The sequence below is a fragment of the Elephantulus edwardii genome, unplaced genomic scaffold, assembly GCF_000299155.1.
Source record: "Elephantulus edwardii isolate Elephantulus edwardi_28Jun2011 unplaced genomic scaffold, EleEdw1.0 scaffold00012, whole genome shotgun sequence".
Taxonomy (NCBI): Eukaryota; Metazoa; Chordata; class Mammalia; order Macroscelidea; family Macroscelididae; genus Elephantulus; species Elephantulus edwardii.
In genome coordinates this window covers 3890643-3910186 of record NW_006399762.1, presented here as the reverse complement: position 1 = coordinate 3910186, position 19544 = coordinate 3890643, and the positions used below count along the sequence as shown (strand labels likewise).

The 19544-nt window shown below is 36.0% G+C and overlaps 1 protein-coding gene across 1 annotated transcript in view; it reads right to left on the bottom strand.

Moving 5' to 3' along the window:
* Positions 1-19544, bottom strand: part of BBS7 (Bardet-Biedl syndrome 7) — a 77709-nt gene that overhangs the window by 34741 nt on the left and 23424 nt on the right. The window contains exons 6-13 of the mRNA XM_006881050.1: positions 17959-18031; positions 17390-17506; positions 13894-14024; positions 12455-12539; positions 10272-10374; positions 9252-9444; positions 5496-5570; positions 1556-1621 (exon numbers count right to left, since the gene is read on the bottom strand). Of these exons, the coding sequence (XP_006881112.1) occupies positions 1556-1621; positions 5496-5570; positions 9252-9444; positions 10272-10374; positions 12455-12539; positions 13894-14024; positions 17390-17506; positions 17959-18031 (843 nt within the window). The remainder of the gene's footprint in view (positions 1-1555; positions 1622-5495; positions 5571-9251; positions 9445-10271; positions 10375-12454; positions 12540-13893; positions 14025-17389; positions 17507-17958; positions 18032-19544) is intronic.

The window sequence follows — 19544 nt, the reverse complement described above, 5'->3', positions numbered from 1 at the left end:
CCAAAGTATGTCAGACGAAGCCCCAGAATCCTTGCCTCCAAGGAGCAGCCTGGTTTAATCCTCCCTACGATGAATCTGTTTGTTTAACTTGGTCACTTACTCATAAAATATACTTAAATATTTTCTTTAATATATCAACTTATCATAGTTTCCAATCCTCCTTTCAAAATATTTGAAAACTTAGGTAGACTAATACAAACTTCTCTTAACCATATGTCAAAAATTACTGTGTGGCAAAAGTTCTTTCTCAAAAAAAAAAGCTTTAAGCCCCAGAATATCAGTAGTACTAAGAAAAAAAGTTATAGTTCTTCATTCTTAGATCACACATACATTAAACATACAATTTTTCAATCTACAAGTAATCTGAATAGATTTGTATACTATGTTCAACACTACAAAAATGATTATATTACAAAATATTTTTTCTAAAATAAATAATGATAAATGGTATCACTTGAATACAATCAGCCAAATCAGACTGCAGAAAAATGTAAGGCAAATGGACCAAATAATAACTATATTATATACTGGATAAAACAAGCCATAAAAATAAAAATCTGAACACTGAGTATTTGATGTTATTAAAGAATTTGTTTTCTTAATGTGAAGTTGCTGTTGAATGCTGTTAAGAAGGAATTGACCCACCGCTGACCCTCCAGTGGGTTTTCAGAGGCACAAGAGGAGTTTACACATCCTTCTCCCACAGAGCAGTGGGTAGATTCAATCCACATGCCTTCAGGATTGCAGCTTCTTAGTAGGCCACCAGAGTACCCTAATGCGATAATACTGTATGGTTATATTCAAAAAGTACTTTCTTTTAGAGATACATGTTGAAATATTTGTAAGCAAAATTGTTAAATATTGATATATGCTTCAAAATAAATTGGAGTGATTGTAATAGAAAAATATGATTGGGAATAATTTGATCACTGTGTAAACTGAGTGACGAGTACAAGGGGAGTGATGACTTATATGTGTGTTTGGGACAAAAATTCCTAGTTACAAAAAATTGTGCAATAATGAAAGAATCTTTTTAAAGAGAAAAAGAGAACTGGGAGGGTTAGGTACAGAGGAAAATGTACAACAATAAAAGAATAGAAATCCAAGTTTTCTGTAAACTTTTGTTAAAATATCAATTAAAAATTTTAATAAAAAAAAAAAGAAACTTTAAGATATATACATTTAGAGAGATTGGTTGAACAGCAATAGCTGTAGTTTGGATTAATTTAAAGCTTCAGGTGGTATACATAGTCCATAGAGTTATGCTGCTAATCCAAAGGCTGTGGTCTCAGGTGATTCAAATCCAGCATTAGCTCCAATAGAGAAAGATAAGTGGTGGTCTGACATTTTCATTTCCAGCACTGGAAACCCAATAGAGAATGGCTTTGGATCAAAATAAGGCAGTGAGTTTGAGAGATTTTTTAAAAAATACATAATTCAAAAGCCATTATTCCATATGACTCATTTTAAAGAGAAATTCCAACCAAAGATTACATGATGTAAAGAAAAAAGTAAGCTCAAACATTTGAGTAAAGATAATTTCTGAAATGTTTACCTTGAGTTCCAGTCTTGTGGTATTTGCTTGGCATCGGTAAGTGGCAAGAAGGAAATTGCCATTTGACTAGAAAGAATTCAAAGTTAAAGAAAAGGATGAATTAATATTTTAATGAAAGTATCATCAATAACAAAAATGGTTACCCCTTACTGAACACTTATCATTTGGGAGGGAACTCTGTTAGCATAGTCTCTAGGAAGCTGTGCTAAACTCCAAGGCCACATCCCTTTTCTGCTCTGAGGGAGAAAGATGCGCAATCTTAACCCCATGCAATTTATAGTCCAAGAAACCCCAGGGTAGGTCACCTATTAGGAGGTCCTGACTCCATGGCAATGAGATTTGGGGTATTTTTTTAATTTTTAATCATTTGGTAAACACTGTGTTATGCTTTTGGAGCACTTCTCATTTAGTCTTACTTACAATTTTTTACAGTTAAGTTTTACTACCAAATTTTAATAAACATAGAGAAACTGATATAATTTTCCTATATCTAGTCAATGGTGAAAATAGAATTTAAATTCAAATCTTTGAGACTTGAACGCTTACAACTCTTTCTACCTTAGTTCTCCACAATAACATTCTTTTTTTTTTAATTAATTTTAGTAAAAGTTTACAGAGACTTTGGATTTCTACTCATTCACTGTGGCAGTTTTCTCCCTGCTAACTCTTCCCCCAATTCACTCTTCTCTTTGAAAAGTAAAAGAAAAATTCTTGCACAATAACATTCTTTTTTTTTTCACAATAACATTCTTAAGATCAAATTCTTTAAATATTTAGCACACAATACAAGGCAAATTCCTAATGTCTATATAATAAATATGTGTATGTAACTATGTTTGATGTTAAATGTCTTTGATTTTCATGAACACTTACAGTGGATTGAGAAATATTTTATCTGTGTCCTCAGCAAATAGTCAATGCCTGGTGCCATCATGCCTAGTAATTAATATATGTTTACTGAATTAAACTGAAGACTATATTTAAAGCATGCTAACTCCTTGAAACTACTGAAAATAGAAAAAATATAGACTTATCAAATATAAACATATACTTTATAAAAATATAGACTTATATAGAATTATAAAGAGGCCAAGCAACACAAAATATTTTACATGCAATTTTTGTATACTGTTACTTTCTTATTTTTAATAGAGAAATATAAAAGATGGTAAAGTAATGAAGAAAAATATGTATTTACACTCAATAAACACCACTGTAAGTCCACTTAAAAATAAATTTACCTTGGGTAGTGTTATAGAATAGCATTTATGAATAACATTATCTAGATTTAAAAATAGAAAATGTCTAGTATTAACTTTAATATAATCTAATTTTGGAGGGTAGGGAGAAAAGTAAAGAGAATAAAAAAGACTGGCCATATGTTGAAGTAATGATGAGTCCATAAAGGTTGGACTCTCTTTTTCTGAATACTTGAAAAGATCTAAGTTTACCAAAAAACAGCCAATAAAAGAGATTTTAAGTTAGTGTAAAATATTCATCTCAAGGAATCTTCCATAGTAATAAGGTATTTTAAACTTTCTTTTAACTTAATTTTTTAAACTGACATAAAAATATACACCTAATCTTATATTTTGTTCTCAAATAGAGAAAAATAAACAACATAAACTATTATAAAATTGTTTATCAAGAAAAAAAATTTCTGGTATGTAGTTATAGTCTCAAATATAATTATTAACTCTTCTAAATTCTATCTCATTCTTTTAAAATATATAAATACCCGTCAACTTCAGTTATTGTTCTTTTGCTCTGGTTTGCATTCTCCAAGTGGCTAATCTAGAATCTATCCTTACTATAACTTTTCTCTATCAGCCACACCCAACTCTGAGTAAGACTGCTAATCTCCTAGTTAAGCATAAAAACCTGAATGTAGTAAGCATGTCAAAAAAACAGGCATGATTCCATCAAGGTGTTTTACATACAGTAAGTGCTCAATAAATATTTGCTGAATGACAGCTAAGTAGATACTATACAATTCCATCCAGAAAAAGTGGGAAGAACCATGGAAAAGAAGGAAGAGGAATAAATCATATTGAAATGCAAAGAAATATGATAATAATGCTGCAATGAACATTAGTATACAACTCTCCATACGTTCTTAAGGTAGAGGGAGGGGGGAACAGAGAAGTAAGGATGGGTGGTAGGAGGGGGAGGTAGTCACTGGATCACACAATTTGATGGAAGGAGGGGTGGGTTAAGGAAACAGGAAAGATCCAGTGTGAAAAACAATGTATAAGAACTTGGTAAGTAAACCAGTATAAAATAAAATAAAATAAAGTAAAATAAAAAGAAAGAAATGTGAAATTAGCATTTTCAAGAAATTTTTTATACTTCAGTTTGGTAGAAATAGAGAAAGGTGGGAGCTGATGAGAGGTAGGAGAAGATAATCTATGCTACAGTAAAGAATAAAAACTAAGACATTCAGCAAGAAACAAAGAATCGTTTACAAGTTCTGAGAGAGTGATATTCATATCTTGAAGACTTTTCTGGTGGCAGAATAGCCTTAAGGTAGGGGGAGAAAGCTGGTATTAAGATTCCTGAAGGCAAGAAGAAACACCTCATTACTGGTGTATCCTCAGACTGAGGGCTTTGTGGTGCTAGTTATTCCTCAGTTGCCAAACATGAAAAGTGAGGTGGCCAACCTTACAGCAGATGGAAAAGAAGTTACAACTTCTGGGATTGGAGATAAAATCAGGGGCATCCTGCATAGGACTCATTCTGACCAATTTCTGGTGACATTTAAGGAAGTGGGGAAAAAGAAAAGCCTTCTACTTTTGGAGATGCATCAGTTATTGCCTTTGTATTGCTGGACTCTGATTATGAATTTGATGACGGGCCTATCATTTTTAATCGATTCAGGTTTGTCATCTCCTAGAAGACTGATAAAAAGCCCATATTTTCCCTTAATATCATTGAAAATGCTGAAAGCATGAGTATCTGTGATGGTATTGATGCTGATGTGCTACAAAAGTGCCAACAATAAAATCTGGCAAACATCATGTACTACTCTCTGAAGGAGTCCACCACTAGTGAACAAAGTGCCAGGATGACAGATATGGACAATGCCAGCAAGAATGCCTCTGAGATGATTGACAAACTGTACCCACCAAGCTGTCATAACAAAGTAGTTGATTGAAATCATCTCTGGTGCTGCAGCTCTGGATTAAAAAAATCAAGTGTCATGTTGCCAGGAGGGACGGGTCCTTGGAGAGGGACATCATGCTTGGGAGGGTGGAGGGACAGCGCAAGAGGGGAAGACCCTCTATGAGATGGATTGATTCGGTGACTGGGGTAATCGGGATGGGTGTGTCAGAGGCGGTGCGGTTGGCGCAGGATAGAGCAGGGTTTAGGGCTGTTGTGCATAGGGTCGCTATGAGTCGGAAACGACTCGATGGCACATAACAACAACATCCTCAGACAAGAGAAAAGTTAAGCCAGCTCATTTCATTATGCTTAATGCTGTCATCATCAGAAACACTGTTGGTCCACTGCCCAAATTACTAAAGACAGCAAGATATTTGTAAATTATCTTACAATAAATAATTTTAAAATTTAAAAAAAAAGGTAGGTAGAGGGTAAAACTGCAGGCAGAGAAAGTAGTAAGTGTAGTTATTCAAGCAAACAGTTTTGACGGCCTGGACTAATTTAACAGAAGCAGGAAAGAAACAGAGTAGAGATGAGAAAGTCATGGAGACAAAGCTGAGAAAACTAGATTTATCGATAATCATGACAGAGGATGATCTAGGATAACACCCAAGTTTTCAAATTATATGAGGATACAGAAAGAAGGCAGAAGCCGACTTTCTTGGAAAAGGAAAAGACTTAAGAATATAACAGACTAGTACCACTTAGACATTTTAATCAAACAGCATAGTAGAAAAGAAACTATCAAAATAATTCATTATATCGTTATTCTACTTACCTCAGCATCACAGCTGCTAAAGCTGACAACAGCAGAATTTTTATCCACATCCAGTAAATCTATTGGAACATCACTCTATAATCAATATTTTAAAAAGAAAATAAAGTTGAAATGAAAATGGATTATCCTTACTTCTATTTTCATGTTCATCTTGAAATCTGAAAGCATAATTTTTGTTATTTTATATTTTATAGTTTAGTGGCATAGTCCATAGGAAGTTGTGCTCTTAACCCCAAGGGCAGCACAGCACCTCTCAGCTTCTTCGAATCCATAAGCAGTTCAATGAGAGAGAAAGATGGGCAATCTACTACCATGGGACTTACATAGCTTCTAAAAACCTACTGGAGGGTCAACAATGAATCAGTTCTGATTCAACTACAATGACTATGTGCTTCAAGAAAAGTAGTATCATAAAGAATGCATTTTATTTTATAAACTGTCCAATAATATCCAATAAGAGATTACAGAATATTATTTCTCAGCACGTACTTAAAAATAAGATTTTCTGATTTTTGTCAGTTGTAGAAGTACTACTATGGGCTATAAATAATTGTGTAGCCATTCTTATTATGTCAGTTAATTTGTATCAGTTTTAACTTCACTATAACATGAAGATTTTTTTTCCTGGAGAGCTGACTGCTAGGACAAGGCTGTCCCACTGTGTTCCATGTGAATGGTACCCTCAGTTGTTCAAATGCAGCAATGCCTAGGCTACTATTAAGAGAGATTTTCACCTTTAAATGTTATTGTTGTTGATTGCAGTTGAGTCCAGCAACTCATAGTGACTCTATGAACAAAAGACCTAATGCCTTTTCATAACTATTGTCGTTTCTCCAAGTTCATGGAGTTTCCATAGGCATATAGTTTAGGAAGTGGATGCCACTTCTGCTTCCAAATCTGTCCTATAACTGGGAGCTCCACCAAACACTGTTCACATTGGTAAACCATCATGGTATTTGAAACCCTAGTGGCATAAAGTTTGGCATCACAGAAAACTCAGATTACCCCAGTACAGCAAACTGACTAGGAGTGATGTACAAAGTAGAAGAATGTTCTTCCAAATTATAACGGCCTCACTTAAGTGCTGTCAAGCAAAATAGGACTCATAGCAACCCTATCTGAACCTTTTCTATCATTAACGTCTTTTCTTTGTTTATAGAATTTATAGAGTTTCCAGAGGCATCTGGTTCAGGAAGTGGATGCCCATTCTGCTTCCAAACCTGAATCAATCTGGAAGCTCCTCAAAACACTGTCTATAATGGTAACCATCATGACATTTGATACAGCTATGGCACATTGATTAATTAATTAGTATAATCTAATTATTCCCCAAATCTTTTTAAAATGTATTTCCTTCCTCTTCTTTGTTCTTTAATCATTTTCTGACAGTTTGCCCATCATTTGCTTTTTCCATTTACCTTTTATAGCCTCAATCTCTTCTAATTTACAGGGGAGAGGAAATAAATGTACTGAAGAAAAGACACATATGCATTTTCATTCCCAAAATTTTACCATTTAGGCTGGACAGAAGATTCCAAAAGGCAGCACGGGATGACAAAGCAAAATATTACAATGAAATGTGCAAGGAGCTAGAGTCGGAAAATCAAAAGGGCTGAACTCGTTAAGCATTTCTTAAGCTCAAGGAAGTGAAGAACAATTCAAACCTGAAGTTGCTACAATCAAGGATGCTTTAGGCAGAATATTAAATGATCCAGGAGGTATCAAAAGAAGATGGAAGGAATATCTGAGTCATTGTATCGAAAGGAAATTGCAGATACAGAAGAATTTAATGAAATAGCATTTGAGCAAGAGCCTATGGTGATGAAGGCAGAAGTTCAAGATGCTTTGAAGGAAACAGCAAAAAATAAGGCCCCAGGAATAGATGGTATACCAACTGACATATTTCAGCTAACATATGCTGCCCTGGATGTGCTCACCAAGTTGTGCCAAGAAATCTGGAGAACCACTTGGCCAACTAACTGGAAGAGATCTATATTTGTTCCCATCCCAAAGAAGTGTGACCCAACTGAGTGTGGAAATTACAGAACAATATCACTGATTTCACATGCAAGCAAGATTCTACTGAAGATTATCCAAAAACGACTGGAAAACAGTATATCAGTAGAGAAGTGCCAAAAGTCCAGGCTGGGTTTAGAAGGGATCGTGGTACTAGGGATACTGTAGTTGATGTTAGATGGATGTTAGCTGAAAGCAGAGAATATCAGAAGAATGTCCATCTGTGTTTCATTGATTATGCAAAGGCATTCACTGCGTGGATCATAACAAGCTGTGGCTGACTCTGAGAAGAATGGGAATCCCAGAGCATTTAATCGTGCTAATGCGAAACCTATACTTGGACCAAGAGGCAGTAGTCAGAACAGAGCAGGGCAACACTCCACGGTTCAAAATTGGGAAGAGTGTACGCCAGGGATGTGTCCTATCTCTATACCTTTTCAACTTGTATGCAGAGCAGATTATCCGAGAGGCTGGGCTCTATGAGGAGAAGCGTGGCATTAGGATTGGTGGACGCATTATGCAGATGACACAACCCTGCTCAATGAAACTGAGGAGGACCTCATGCACTTACTGCAGAGGGTCAAGGACTGCAGCCTTCAGTATGGACTGAGGCTCAATGTCAAGAAGACAAAGATTCTCAGCACTGGACCAATTGGTAGCATCAGGATGGATGGCGAAGAGATTGAGATTGTTCACAGCTTCAGTATGCTCGGCTCCATGGTCAACACTCTTGGCACCAGCAGCCAGGAAATCAAAAAACGTATTGCGATGGGAAAGTCTGCTGTTAGGGACCTCTCCAAAGTACTCAAGAGCCACGGTGTCTCTCTGGAGACTAAGGTGCGCCTGATACAGGCCATGGTTTTTGCAATCATTTCTTATGCATCAGAGAGTTGGACAATGACTAGGGAGGATAGAAGGAGAATTGACGCCTTTGAGCTGTGGTGCTGGAGAAGAGTATTGAATGTTCCATGGATTGCCAAGAAAACAAACAGGTTCATCCTAGAGAGGGTTAAACCAGGCCACTCCTTGGAGGCAAGGATTCTGGGGCTTCGTCTGACATACTTTGGACAAGGAGAGACAGGTCTTTAGAGAGGGACATCAGGCTGGGTAGAGTAGAGGGACAGCGCACGAGGGGAAGACCCTCTATGAGGTGGACTGATTCAGTGACTGGGGTAATCGGGATGGTTGTGTCAGAGGCAATGCGATTGGCACAGTATAGAGCAGGGTTTAGAGCTGTTGTACATAGGGTCGCTATGAGTAGCAAACGACTCGACGGCACATAACAACAACAACAACACTGACTCACTTAGAAATTGGTAGGTTAATGAACAAGTTATAATATAAGCTTCTATTTTATAATCTGAGCTTAAAAATAAAGCTCTAGTAAGGGCATTCAACATTAGAGTTGTCTCAATCATAATTCCATTTAAGACTCTCCCTCAAGGTAGACAAGAAAATCTTTACTGGCTGCGTCTTTCTCTCTCTCTCTTTAAACTCAATCTAGTTTCAGGATTTGGTTTTCTTTTTTCCTTATTTAATAAGTATATCTTAAATTATAAGATATAAATTAAATCATTTACAAGCAAACGGTTATTTTAGGAAAATAAACTGCAACATTTAAAATTATCATCTAAAATAATTAGTGCATATGATAAGTTTTTAAAATAGATCCAGTCATAAAATATATATTAAAATCAATTATTAATAAGCCTTTAACTTAAAAATTATACTTTTGCTTACCTGTATTAAGACATTATCTATTGCTATCTGGACCTCTAAAAGGAGGCTGTAGCTAGCATCATCTTTATTTAATATAAATTTGTCATTTACACTAAATGAAGGTACTGCTGATTTTGCTTTGCTTGATTGAGAAGACTGTTGATACTTCTCTCTTTCCTGCAGAACTTTATACTGTAGCTGTTCCAACTCACTCCTAGAGAAAACAAACATGGAACTCTGTCACTTATAATATAGGCATTTGAGGTCATCAAAATGTTCAAAGACTTTAGTCATTTACTTTTGAAAAAACAAGTTTTCAGTTTTTAGCTGTAACTGTAATATGTAGTTACTGTAAGTCAAAATAAACTCAATGACACTAAACAACAAACTTCTATAGCCTTCAACTATTACTACAAAAAAAAAAAAGATGAACACTTCCTACTACTTCTTATTCCACAAAAGTTGTTATATGTTGCCAAGTCAACTAAGAGTTAGTTTTGAAGCTCCGTCTCACATACTTTGGGCATGTGGCCAGGAGGGATCAATCCTTGGAGAAGAACATCATGCTTTTAAGGGTGGAGGGACAGCACAGGAGAGGAAGACCCGGGATGAGATGGATTGATACAGTAACTGGGGAAATGTGGTAGGTGTGTCAGAGTCAGTGAGACTGGTTCAGGGGGTAGGCGTATCAAAGTTAGTGAGACAGGCTCAGGACAGGGCAGGGTTCAGAGCTGTTGTACATATGGTTGTTATGAGTTGCAGGTGACTTGACAGCACATAATAATACCAACATGGCTAAACAAATGAAAAAAGATATAATGTTTGACCAATGAAAAGTCAGAAGAAAGCCTCCAGAAAGGCTATTCCCAAAATATCAACACCTAATGCTAATTTTCTTAAATGAATAACATCTTCATTTCTCATCTAAGAAGATACACTGCAAATAAAAGAAATATATAATCATATATTTTGTGAACTGGCAAGGGGTGTGGGGCAAAGAGGGAATATAGAAATATGGAAGGAACACAAAACACCAGTTACCGTAAAGAAAAAATCTTATTCTGCATCTCCTGATTAATTTTTAGTTCTTCTCCTGGTCCACTTTCCTTATGAGCAGGTTCAGTTGTCAAACCTGTGACCCAGCCTATAGAGAGGAATGACAGTCACTGCACCATTCAGTGTTGCTAGGATACAGTACACTTTGTATATTAAGCACTCCATTTATCCACCTATTGTTATGTGCCACCAAATTGCCTGTGACTTATAGTGACCCTATGTACAACAGCTCTGAACCTCACCCTATCCTAAGCCAGTCTCACTGTCTCCAACATAGCTACCCTCATTACTCCAGTTACTGGGTCAATCTATTTCACTGGGGTCTCTCTCCCTGCACTGATTGTCCCTCCACCCTTCTAAGCATGATATCCTGCTCCAAGAATTGGTCCCCCCTGGCCACATGCCCAATGAGAGTGACAGCATCAAAATCCTTGCCTCCAAGGAGCAGCTTGATTTTACCCTCTCCAGCATAGATCTGTTTGCTCTCTCGGTAGTCTATTGTTGTTGCCGTTAGGTGCCGTTGGGTCATCTCATAGCAACCCTATGAACAAAGTATCTGAACCTTGTTCTATCCTGCGCCATCTTCACACTTCCTGACACACAAGAGCCCATTGTAGGAATCACCCTGTCGATCCACCTGGTTATCGGTATTCTGCTCCTTCGCTGTCCCTCCACCCTTCCTAGCATCATGTCTACATGAGGACTACAGCCCTCCTAACAACATGCCCAAAGTATGTGAGGTGAAGCCAAGTATGTGAGGTGAAGCCTCATCTCTCTTGCCTCCAAAGAGCACTCCAGCTGCACCCTCTCCAAGATATATCTGCTTGTTCTTTTGGTCATCCACAGGATACTCAGTGATCTTCTCCAACACCATAGTTCAAAGGCATCAATTCTTTTTCTGTCATCCTTATTCACTGTCCAGCTCTCTGATGCATATCAAGTAACTGTCAAGACTATAGCCTGAATCACGCACACCTTAGTCGCAAGACTGACATTATTGCCCTTTAGTTCTCTGGAGAGGTGCCTGACAGCAGATTTCCCTAATGCAAACTATCTTTGGAGTTTCTTACTGCTGCTGCCAAGACTGTTTACTGTGGAACCTAGCAACCTAAAAATTTAACAATCTCAATCTCTTCATCTACCATGGTACTGCCAAACTGGTCCAGTGGTGAGAATCTTTGTTTTCTTGATGTTGAGCTTCAATCCGTATTGACCTTCTGCAGCAAACACTTCAGTGTCACAGGCATAGAGCAGGTTGTTGATGAGTCTTCCTCAAATTCAGCCTCCCAAATGATCTATTCTGTGTCTAAATTGAAAAGGGATGGAGGCAGGATGCATCCCTGACACACTCCGTTCCAGATTTTGAACCAAGCAGTATCTCTTTGCTCTGTTATGCACTTTATTCATCCTAAAGATCTATTATTTCATTTCTAAGGGAAAAAAAATCAAGTTGGAAAATATTCAAACCATTATAAAACCCTCACTTCAGCATGTTCTGATATCATGAAGCTTGTGAGTGCCAGAAACCAACTGTCATGTTTTTCTATTTTGTTAAGTTTTTTGCCTTTAACACAGTGCAATCTTCCCACTTCTATAGTACTATTAGTGAAAATATTTTTTGTTTTCATTCTCTGACAGGTTGCTTCCTTTCACATGATTTACTGTATGATTTTATGTTTTAAATTCTAGAATACAGTGACAAAGTAAACCTTCCATCTTTTAATGTACAGTTTCCATGTTCAAATACAGAATAAGCCAACAGATGTCTAGCAAATTATAAAATAAATGGCAAATCAGAACTGTCTTCCAATATTAATTTTCATGAAAATGTAAACTCTCACATAACTATTATGAGAATGCAAAATGCCCTAATTAAGTGTGATTGAATGTTTTTTATGAGAAATCCACACAGTACAAAACAGAAACGAAATTTCATTTAATTCTCATATACAGCAGACATAACACTCTTAAAATGTAATAATCTAATATTAACTATCTTCTATCCAATCTTCATTTTTCATTCAATAAAACTCTTAATGCTATAGGTAAAAGTAATTTACTAGTAACAATAAAAGGTAATTAAAAATTATAAAATATCTATTTTTTAATAGACTGATAGGTATACAGACTAACCCTTTCTCACAGCTACTTGTTACTATTTACCTTACCCGAATATGTAGATACCACGATTTCATCATAGCCATCTTTCCCTATACAACCACCCTGGATGGATGTGATACTTTCAGACAAAGCCTACAATAAAGTAAAGGTGAAGTACTTCATTAACTAAAATTTTCAGAGAACATGTTAAATTACAAAGCACATTTTCTTGATGCTATATAATATATACATCTAAATACTTATTATGTGTACACATTGAAATTAGATATAAATCTTGTCTAAAGCCAGAAAATTCTGCTAAGTCTGCTTATCAAATGAGCAAACATAATTTAGATAAAGAAAAAAAGTTCCTTAAAAAACAACATAAGCTGATTTCTAATGAATTTAACCTGTTCTCTGAATTTCAGAGATCACATCCCATGTGTTTTCTCCAAAGAGTTTTTCAGATGAATAGAGATGACAATTTCTACGGAATCTTTAGGAAATTTGCTACTATAAAAAGAAACCCAGTGTTTCAGATGATTCAGAGTTTACATCTCTTAAAGAGATTATTTCATAAACTTGCCTGACAATAATTCTTAGCTGAGTCTACTAGGACTATTTTTAAAAACACTGTAGGTTACTTTTTGGTAATTCTCACAGTATTTCAAACTTTTTCATACTGCTGTTTCACTGCTTAGGCAACCAAACAATAAAGCCCAGTGCCATCAAGTTGATTCCAACTCATAGTAATCCTGCACTGAACTGCCAAGGCTGTAAACGTTCACTGGAGGAAACTGCTCATCTTTCTCCTGCAGAGCAGCTGGTGGATTTAACCCAACATGTACACACTATACTACTGGTAGATTTGAACTCTTAACTTTGGGTTGGAAGTGCAACTCTATACCACTAGGCCACCCACGTTTCCTATAGCACAGGTAGTATTATTTATTATAAGCTAAGGTAAAATATTTAATGCTTTACAATTATATAGGGTGAGTTTTTTGGTTTTGGTGGTTTGTTGGGGTTTTTTTGTTTTCTCAATGTCCCATTTATTCTGTAGACATGGTACCAAAATACTTGGACACAGAGTTGGAGGTTGGGAAATGATTCCTGTGCAGCTGCTCTTTCACGACAGCAGGAGACAGAGACAGCATCGCTGCCCTCCCTGCACAGTATGCAGCCATTTTTTGTCTAAAGTTAACACGATGGGACTAGACTGCATCCGGCCCGTTTCTCTAAGGTATGTGTTGCTCTAATCTTTAAGAAACAGCGGGGCTTTCACCTGATCAGTCTTAACAGATTCCTCAGGTTAAAACAACAGTCTATTATTTAAACACTATAGCAGTGTATGAGGCAATAGAGAAGACTGTGATATCATAATAACAGTGTTTTAAAACAGGTACAAGATTTTAAAATATTTTCATTTAATAAAATCAAAATCAGTCACCTTAACTACTTGATTAATGAACTAATTTAAAGTTTAGTCTTTTACAAATTAATTTACCTGATCAAATCGTAGAACAGGTTCATTTGCATTATCAAAACTATATACTTCCACCATTCCATCATCTCTCCCAACAAGTAAATCTTTAACTCCATCACCCATGATGTCAAAGCTATCAACACACAAAATACCTTTTAAAAATAAAATACAAATTAAGTTATCTGGAACATTTATACTTATAATTAAGTATATAGTAATACTAAGCCAAATAAAAAGGGGAAAAAAGAATATTGTTAAACATGAATGGGAGGAGGAAAATACCTATTACAAATAATCAGATACCCTTCTCTTTTCCATCCATTTTTACTGACTTCAAAAGCCTTAAATATAATCTTTATGTTCATGGCCCCTAAATTTTCATCTCTAGCATTGATCTCTCCAGAGCTGCAGATTCACTTATTCAACTGTCTATTTAGCATCATATGCATATGGATACTATCCTATCACACACAACATTGTACTTCATGACAGAACTTGAAACTGTCTTTTTAACTATGAACGCAGTACTATTCTTCCTGCTTTTCCATTTCCAGCATAGTTTACTACGTGATTATTTGACTCAAAGTGGCAAAAGCCAATCTATTTCACTTCACTAATGCCTAGAATACTGACACTCACGTGTTCCATTTCATTTTTCACAACTTCTAGTTTTCCAACATTCATAACATGCATTCCATGTTCCAACTAATAAAGAATGAGTGCAGCCATTTGTGTTGTGCTTTTTTTCATTTTTATTGATTTCCAATCTGGGCTCTACCTCTAATACGGTAACTAAGCATGTTCCTTTATTGTTTGAAGGGTTTTCAGATGCCTGCTACTCTGCTACTTTGGAAGTGAATGGCCAATCCTGCTTCCTCATATTTCTCAATCTAGGAGTGATACTAAAACCTGTCTACCATAAGTGATTTCTCTGGCATTTGACACACAAAGCTTTCAGAATCACAGTACCCATAAATTACATAAAAAACTGACAACAAGGGCTGCAGTAATAAGAACAATGATAAACAAACAAGAATACAGATACTCAAGCTACAAAATAATTAGTAATTAGGCCACAGTCTTTTCAATCACTTTCTATGATGCTGAGAGCTGGACAATGAATAAGGATGACAGAATAATTGATGTTTTTTGAACTGTAATGCTGGAGAAGAGAACTGAATATCCCATGGACTGACAAAAGAACAAACAGATATGTTTTGGAGAAAGTGAAATCAGATTGTTCCTTGGAAGCAAGGATGGTGAAGCCTCGTCTCGCATACTTTGAGCATGTTGTTAGGAGAGGCAATTCCTTAGAGGAGGAGATCATGCTTGGAAAGGTGGAGAAATGACAAAAGTGAGGAAGACCTTCAACCAGGTAGACTAATGAAACTGCAGCAATGTACTCGACTATCAGAGATTGTGAGACTGGCACAGGACAGGACAGGTTTCAACAGGGTTCAGTCTGTTATTCACAGGGTCGCTATGGCTGAACTTGACTTTACACGACCTAACAACATACGGCACCTTCTCCTGGCTATCTATCTGGCATCTCAAACCTTCCATGACCCAAACAACTTTTCCAGCACTCTCCCACACTGCTCCTTTTTCAGTCTTATCCTGGCTCAGTAGATAATACCCTCAATGTCATATAGGATAAAATCTAAGCATCATCTTTGAGCCCTATATTTCTCATTCTTCATATTAAAGTCTTCAGCAAATCCTATTAGTTCTTATCTCAAAAACATATACTGCTCTTTCCTTTTCCAGATACCAATTGACTAGTCCAGGCTATCAGTATCTTGAGCCTAGATTAGGAAAAAACTTTAACAATTCCAAAAATAATTTCCTACCTGTATTTCCACTTTCCACCTGTCCTCTTCAAATTTTATTTTTCCTGGTATATTAGTTTTGCTTGTTCTTGTTGTTAGATGCCATTGAGTCAAGTATGACCCATAGTAACCCTATGAATTGTTCTGAACCCTTTTCCACCCTGTGCCTTCCTCACACCTCCTGACACACTATAGCTCATTGTAGTCGTCATGCCAATCCACTTGTTCGAGAGTTTTCCTCTCGTTCACCGACTCTCCACCTTTCTGAACATCATGTCCTTCTTCAAGGAATAGCCCCTTCTAGCAACATGCCCAAAGTAAGTGAAGCGAAAGAAGCCTCATCCTCTTTATCTGCAAAGGGTACTACAGCTGCACCCACTCCAAGACTTATATGTTGTTTTGGCCATCCATGGGATGTTTAGTGCTCTTCTCCACACCACGTAGAGACCATGGTCTTTCTGATCACTTGCTATGCAACTAATTAATGAGTAAGGATAACAGAAGAATTGATGCTTTTGAGTTGTGGTACTGGAGAAGAGCTTTGCTTAGTTTTTAGTAAATTTGATCATGTCAAATTCATTTACAGTCCTAAAATGACTTCGTATTGCAATTAGACTAAACGTCAAAGCTTACAAGGACTATACAATTTGTCTTGTCCTCACTCTCAGACTTCATACACGCCATTCTAATGCAGTTAACCATACTGGTCTTCCTTGGTGTTCTTATTGTCTTACACATAAGTCATTTATTGTTGCTTTAAGTCCTTTACAATTTTTTTTCCTGTTCTTGAAATATTCTTTCCTCCAAATGTTCCTTCTGCTAATTTCTATTCTTAGTATTTATACCTTAGCTCAAATTTAACCTTTTCTGTAATCAAAAGCCTTCCTTAAGCACCTAGTCTGGAAGTAGACTCCCTCTTCCACTATCACTTTCTTTTTTAATTTCATTGTTATTTTAACAAAAGTTTACAAAAAAGTTGATTTTCATTCATTCATTGTCACATTTAACTCTCTACTCCCAATTCACTTAAAAAAATTAATTCATTGTTACATAATTTCACTGTCACTCCTTAATACATTATCCAGTTACATTTTATTTAGCTGCCTAGCTAAAGCTAATTTATTTATCTTCTATCTTCCCTAATAATTACTTATTAAGAAAATTAATAATTACATGAATAAAAATTACATACATATAGCCATTTCACTATGTTAACAGGTTAGGTATGAATACCTCTATAAAGATATAAATTCAGGAATGTTCCCTTACCCACTGAAATTCTTCTGTCATACTAAATTACAATCTAACCCTAACCTGCACAAGTTAAATTGCATTTTAGCATAGCACACTGTCATACATAGACATCAGCCCATAAAAGCCTATTTATATCAAACCACATAACTGTATTAATAGTATGATAAACCTGGGAGGTAAACCACAGATAAATCTGAGAAGACTTTATGAATTGCTGAGAGTCTGCTAGATAAATATCAACAAAAATTATAAGCCATATAATCTGAAAAGATGGGAAATCTGCTCCCATGTAATTTATAGTCTCCAAAAACTTGCTGGTGGGTCAGCTATGAGTCTATTCAGGCTCAACAGCAATGAGTTTGGGTTTTATATAATGAGATATTTTACTTAATAATCACTGAAATAACATAATTTTAATTGCATAAAATACATACCCCCTCTCTTTTTCTCATTTCGAATTTCCCACTTATGTACTGGATTAGAGGTAGTGATTTGAATAAGCCCAAGTTTTCCATCTGACGTTCCAAACAAAAGGTCCTCTCCAGAGTCTCCTAAATTATAATTAAAGTCAACATATTTATTCCACAAATTCATAATATTTTTGTTTAGCTAAGAATATTTCATATGCATTGAAAATTTCCTTTTATTTTTATATGATAAAAAAGATGGGAAGTGAAATTTAGGACGATAGAAACATATTCACAGAATGCAAAGCAGCTCTCTTATCATCTAATTTTACAGTAAATTAAAATTAAAGTTCAATGATCCATTACTGTTACTTATTGGCAAAATATCTGGTTTTATATTTTCTTTCTACAATCTTCTATTTTAACTTGCTATTTTTCATAAACATAGGCTATTTAGAATCTAAAATACTTAGATAATATAAAGTCTTCTCCAGAGTTGCCAAAATTATAATTGAAGTATAAAGATTATCATTAGAGTCTAAAGATTCTAAATAGGCACTCCTTTATTTAATTGTGAAAAAGGAAACTGTCATTACCGCCATTTCCATTTTGTAGTGCTAAGACTGTAGGTGGTCCAGGAACTTCAGCTTCATACAAGAGGTCAGATCCCTAAGAACAGTATTTTGACATTAAAACAGAATACAATTTCACCGCAGTCACAATAATCACCCTTTGGAAGACTGGCTCCAAGATACCTCATTCCATCACTCTTTCCTGCCTACATGCCCAAGTTTCCTCTAAAGAATGGTCTGTTGCTATATACTGTCGAGTCAGAACCAACTCACAGTTGAATCTCCAGCAGGTTTTCAGAGACAGTAAATCACACAGGAGAAGACTGTTCATCTTTCTCATACAGAGAATCTGGTGAATTAGAACTGCTTAACTTTGAGTAAGCAATGCAGTTCCTTACCATTAAGCTACCATTTTAAAAAAAAGGAGGGGGGAGTATTTGCATGTATTTGCATATATGTTCTCTGCACATATATTTTAAATGACATCAGTATAAAACATAACAGCCTTTTATGCTTATCTTTGGGGGATTATTTTGGTCACCTAACTGCTTTCCTCTCTGCTTTCACTCCTATATTGCATCTTTATCTATTACATTGCTATTGAGTCATATCTGGCTCATAGATGGCCTTTGAGAGGTTGTTGGGAGCCTGTAAATAGCACAAGATAACGGCCTTCCTTCTCCCAAGAAGCCACTGATGGATTAGAACGTCCAGAGACTCCATCTTTGGGTCAGCAGCACCACTCCCTATGGACTATGCCACCAGTCCTCCCTACTGGATCTATAGTCAGTTCAATCTGAGAATTAGAGTATGCTGTTGTTGTTGGGTACCATAAAATCAGAACTGACTCATAGCTACCTCTCCAGTGAGTTTTCAGACTCAATAAAACACACTGGAGGAAACTGTAAACTCAGTAAATCACTAGAAGAGCAGCTAGTCCATTCAAGCCTCATACTTTTGGTTTGGCAATGCAGTTCTTTATTATTAAGCCACCAAATGCCCCTGCTGTAATGTTTAAAATTGATAGAATTTACACTGAGCAAGAGATTTGACCCAGACAGGAATCTGAAAGCATAATTATATACAAACACAGAACTCTTAATGACTTTTAAAACACAACAACTGAAAAATTCAAGCTCCAAAAACACAGAGGTGTAAAAATTGACTCAACAACAGTAAGTTTTGTTATGAGTTGCTAAAGTCAATTTAAATGCACAATGAATTCAGAACCAAAGTTCCCTATTGGGTTTTCTTAGCTGTAGTCCTTACTGGAGTAACCTTCATAGCTACTGAGTGCTTAACCATTACACCACTCTTCCTGTCATCTGCACTACAAACTGAAATTCCCAAGAGGGCAATACCCAGTGGTGACATGGAACTCATAACTAATTTAATTTCTTTGTACTTGGGTCAGATGTATTGTAGTTGGACAGTTTTTGTTCACAGTAGGGATTACCTAAATTCTTGATTAAATTAATCCACGTGTTACATTTTACATTTAAATGTTATTTTAATAGTTCCATAGTAGGTGTGTGTCTATGCATTTTATTAAAACTCATTTTCTAAAAGAGGTGGTAGTAATAGATGATATACCAATTGACATATTTCAG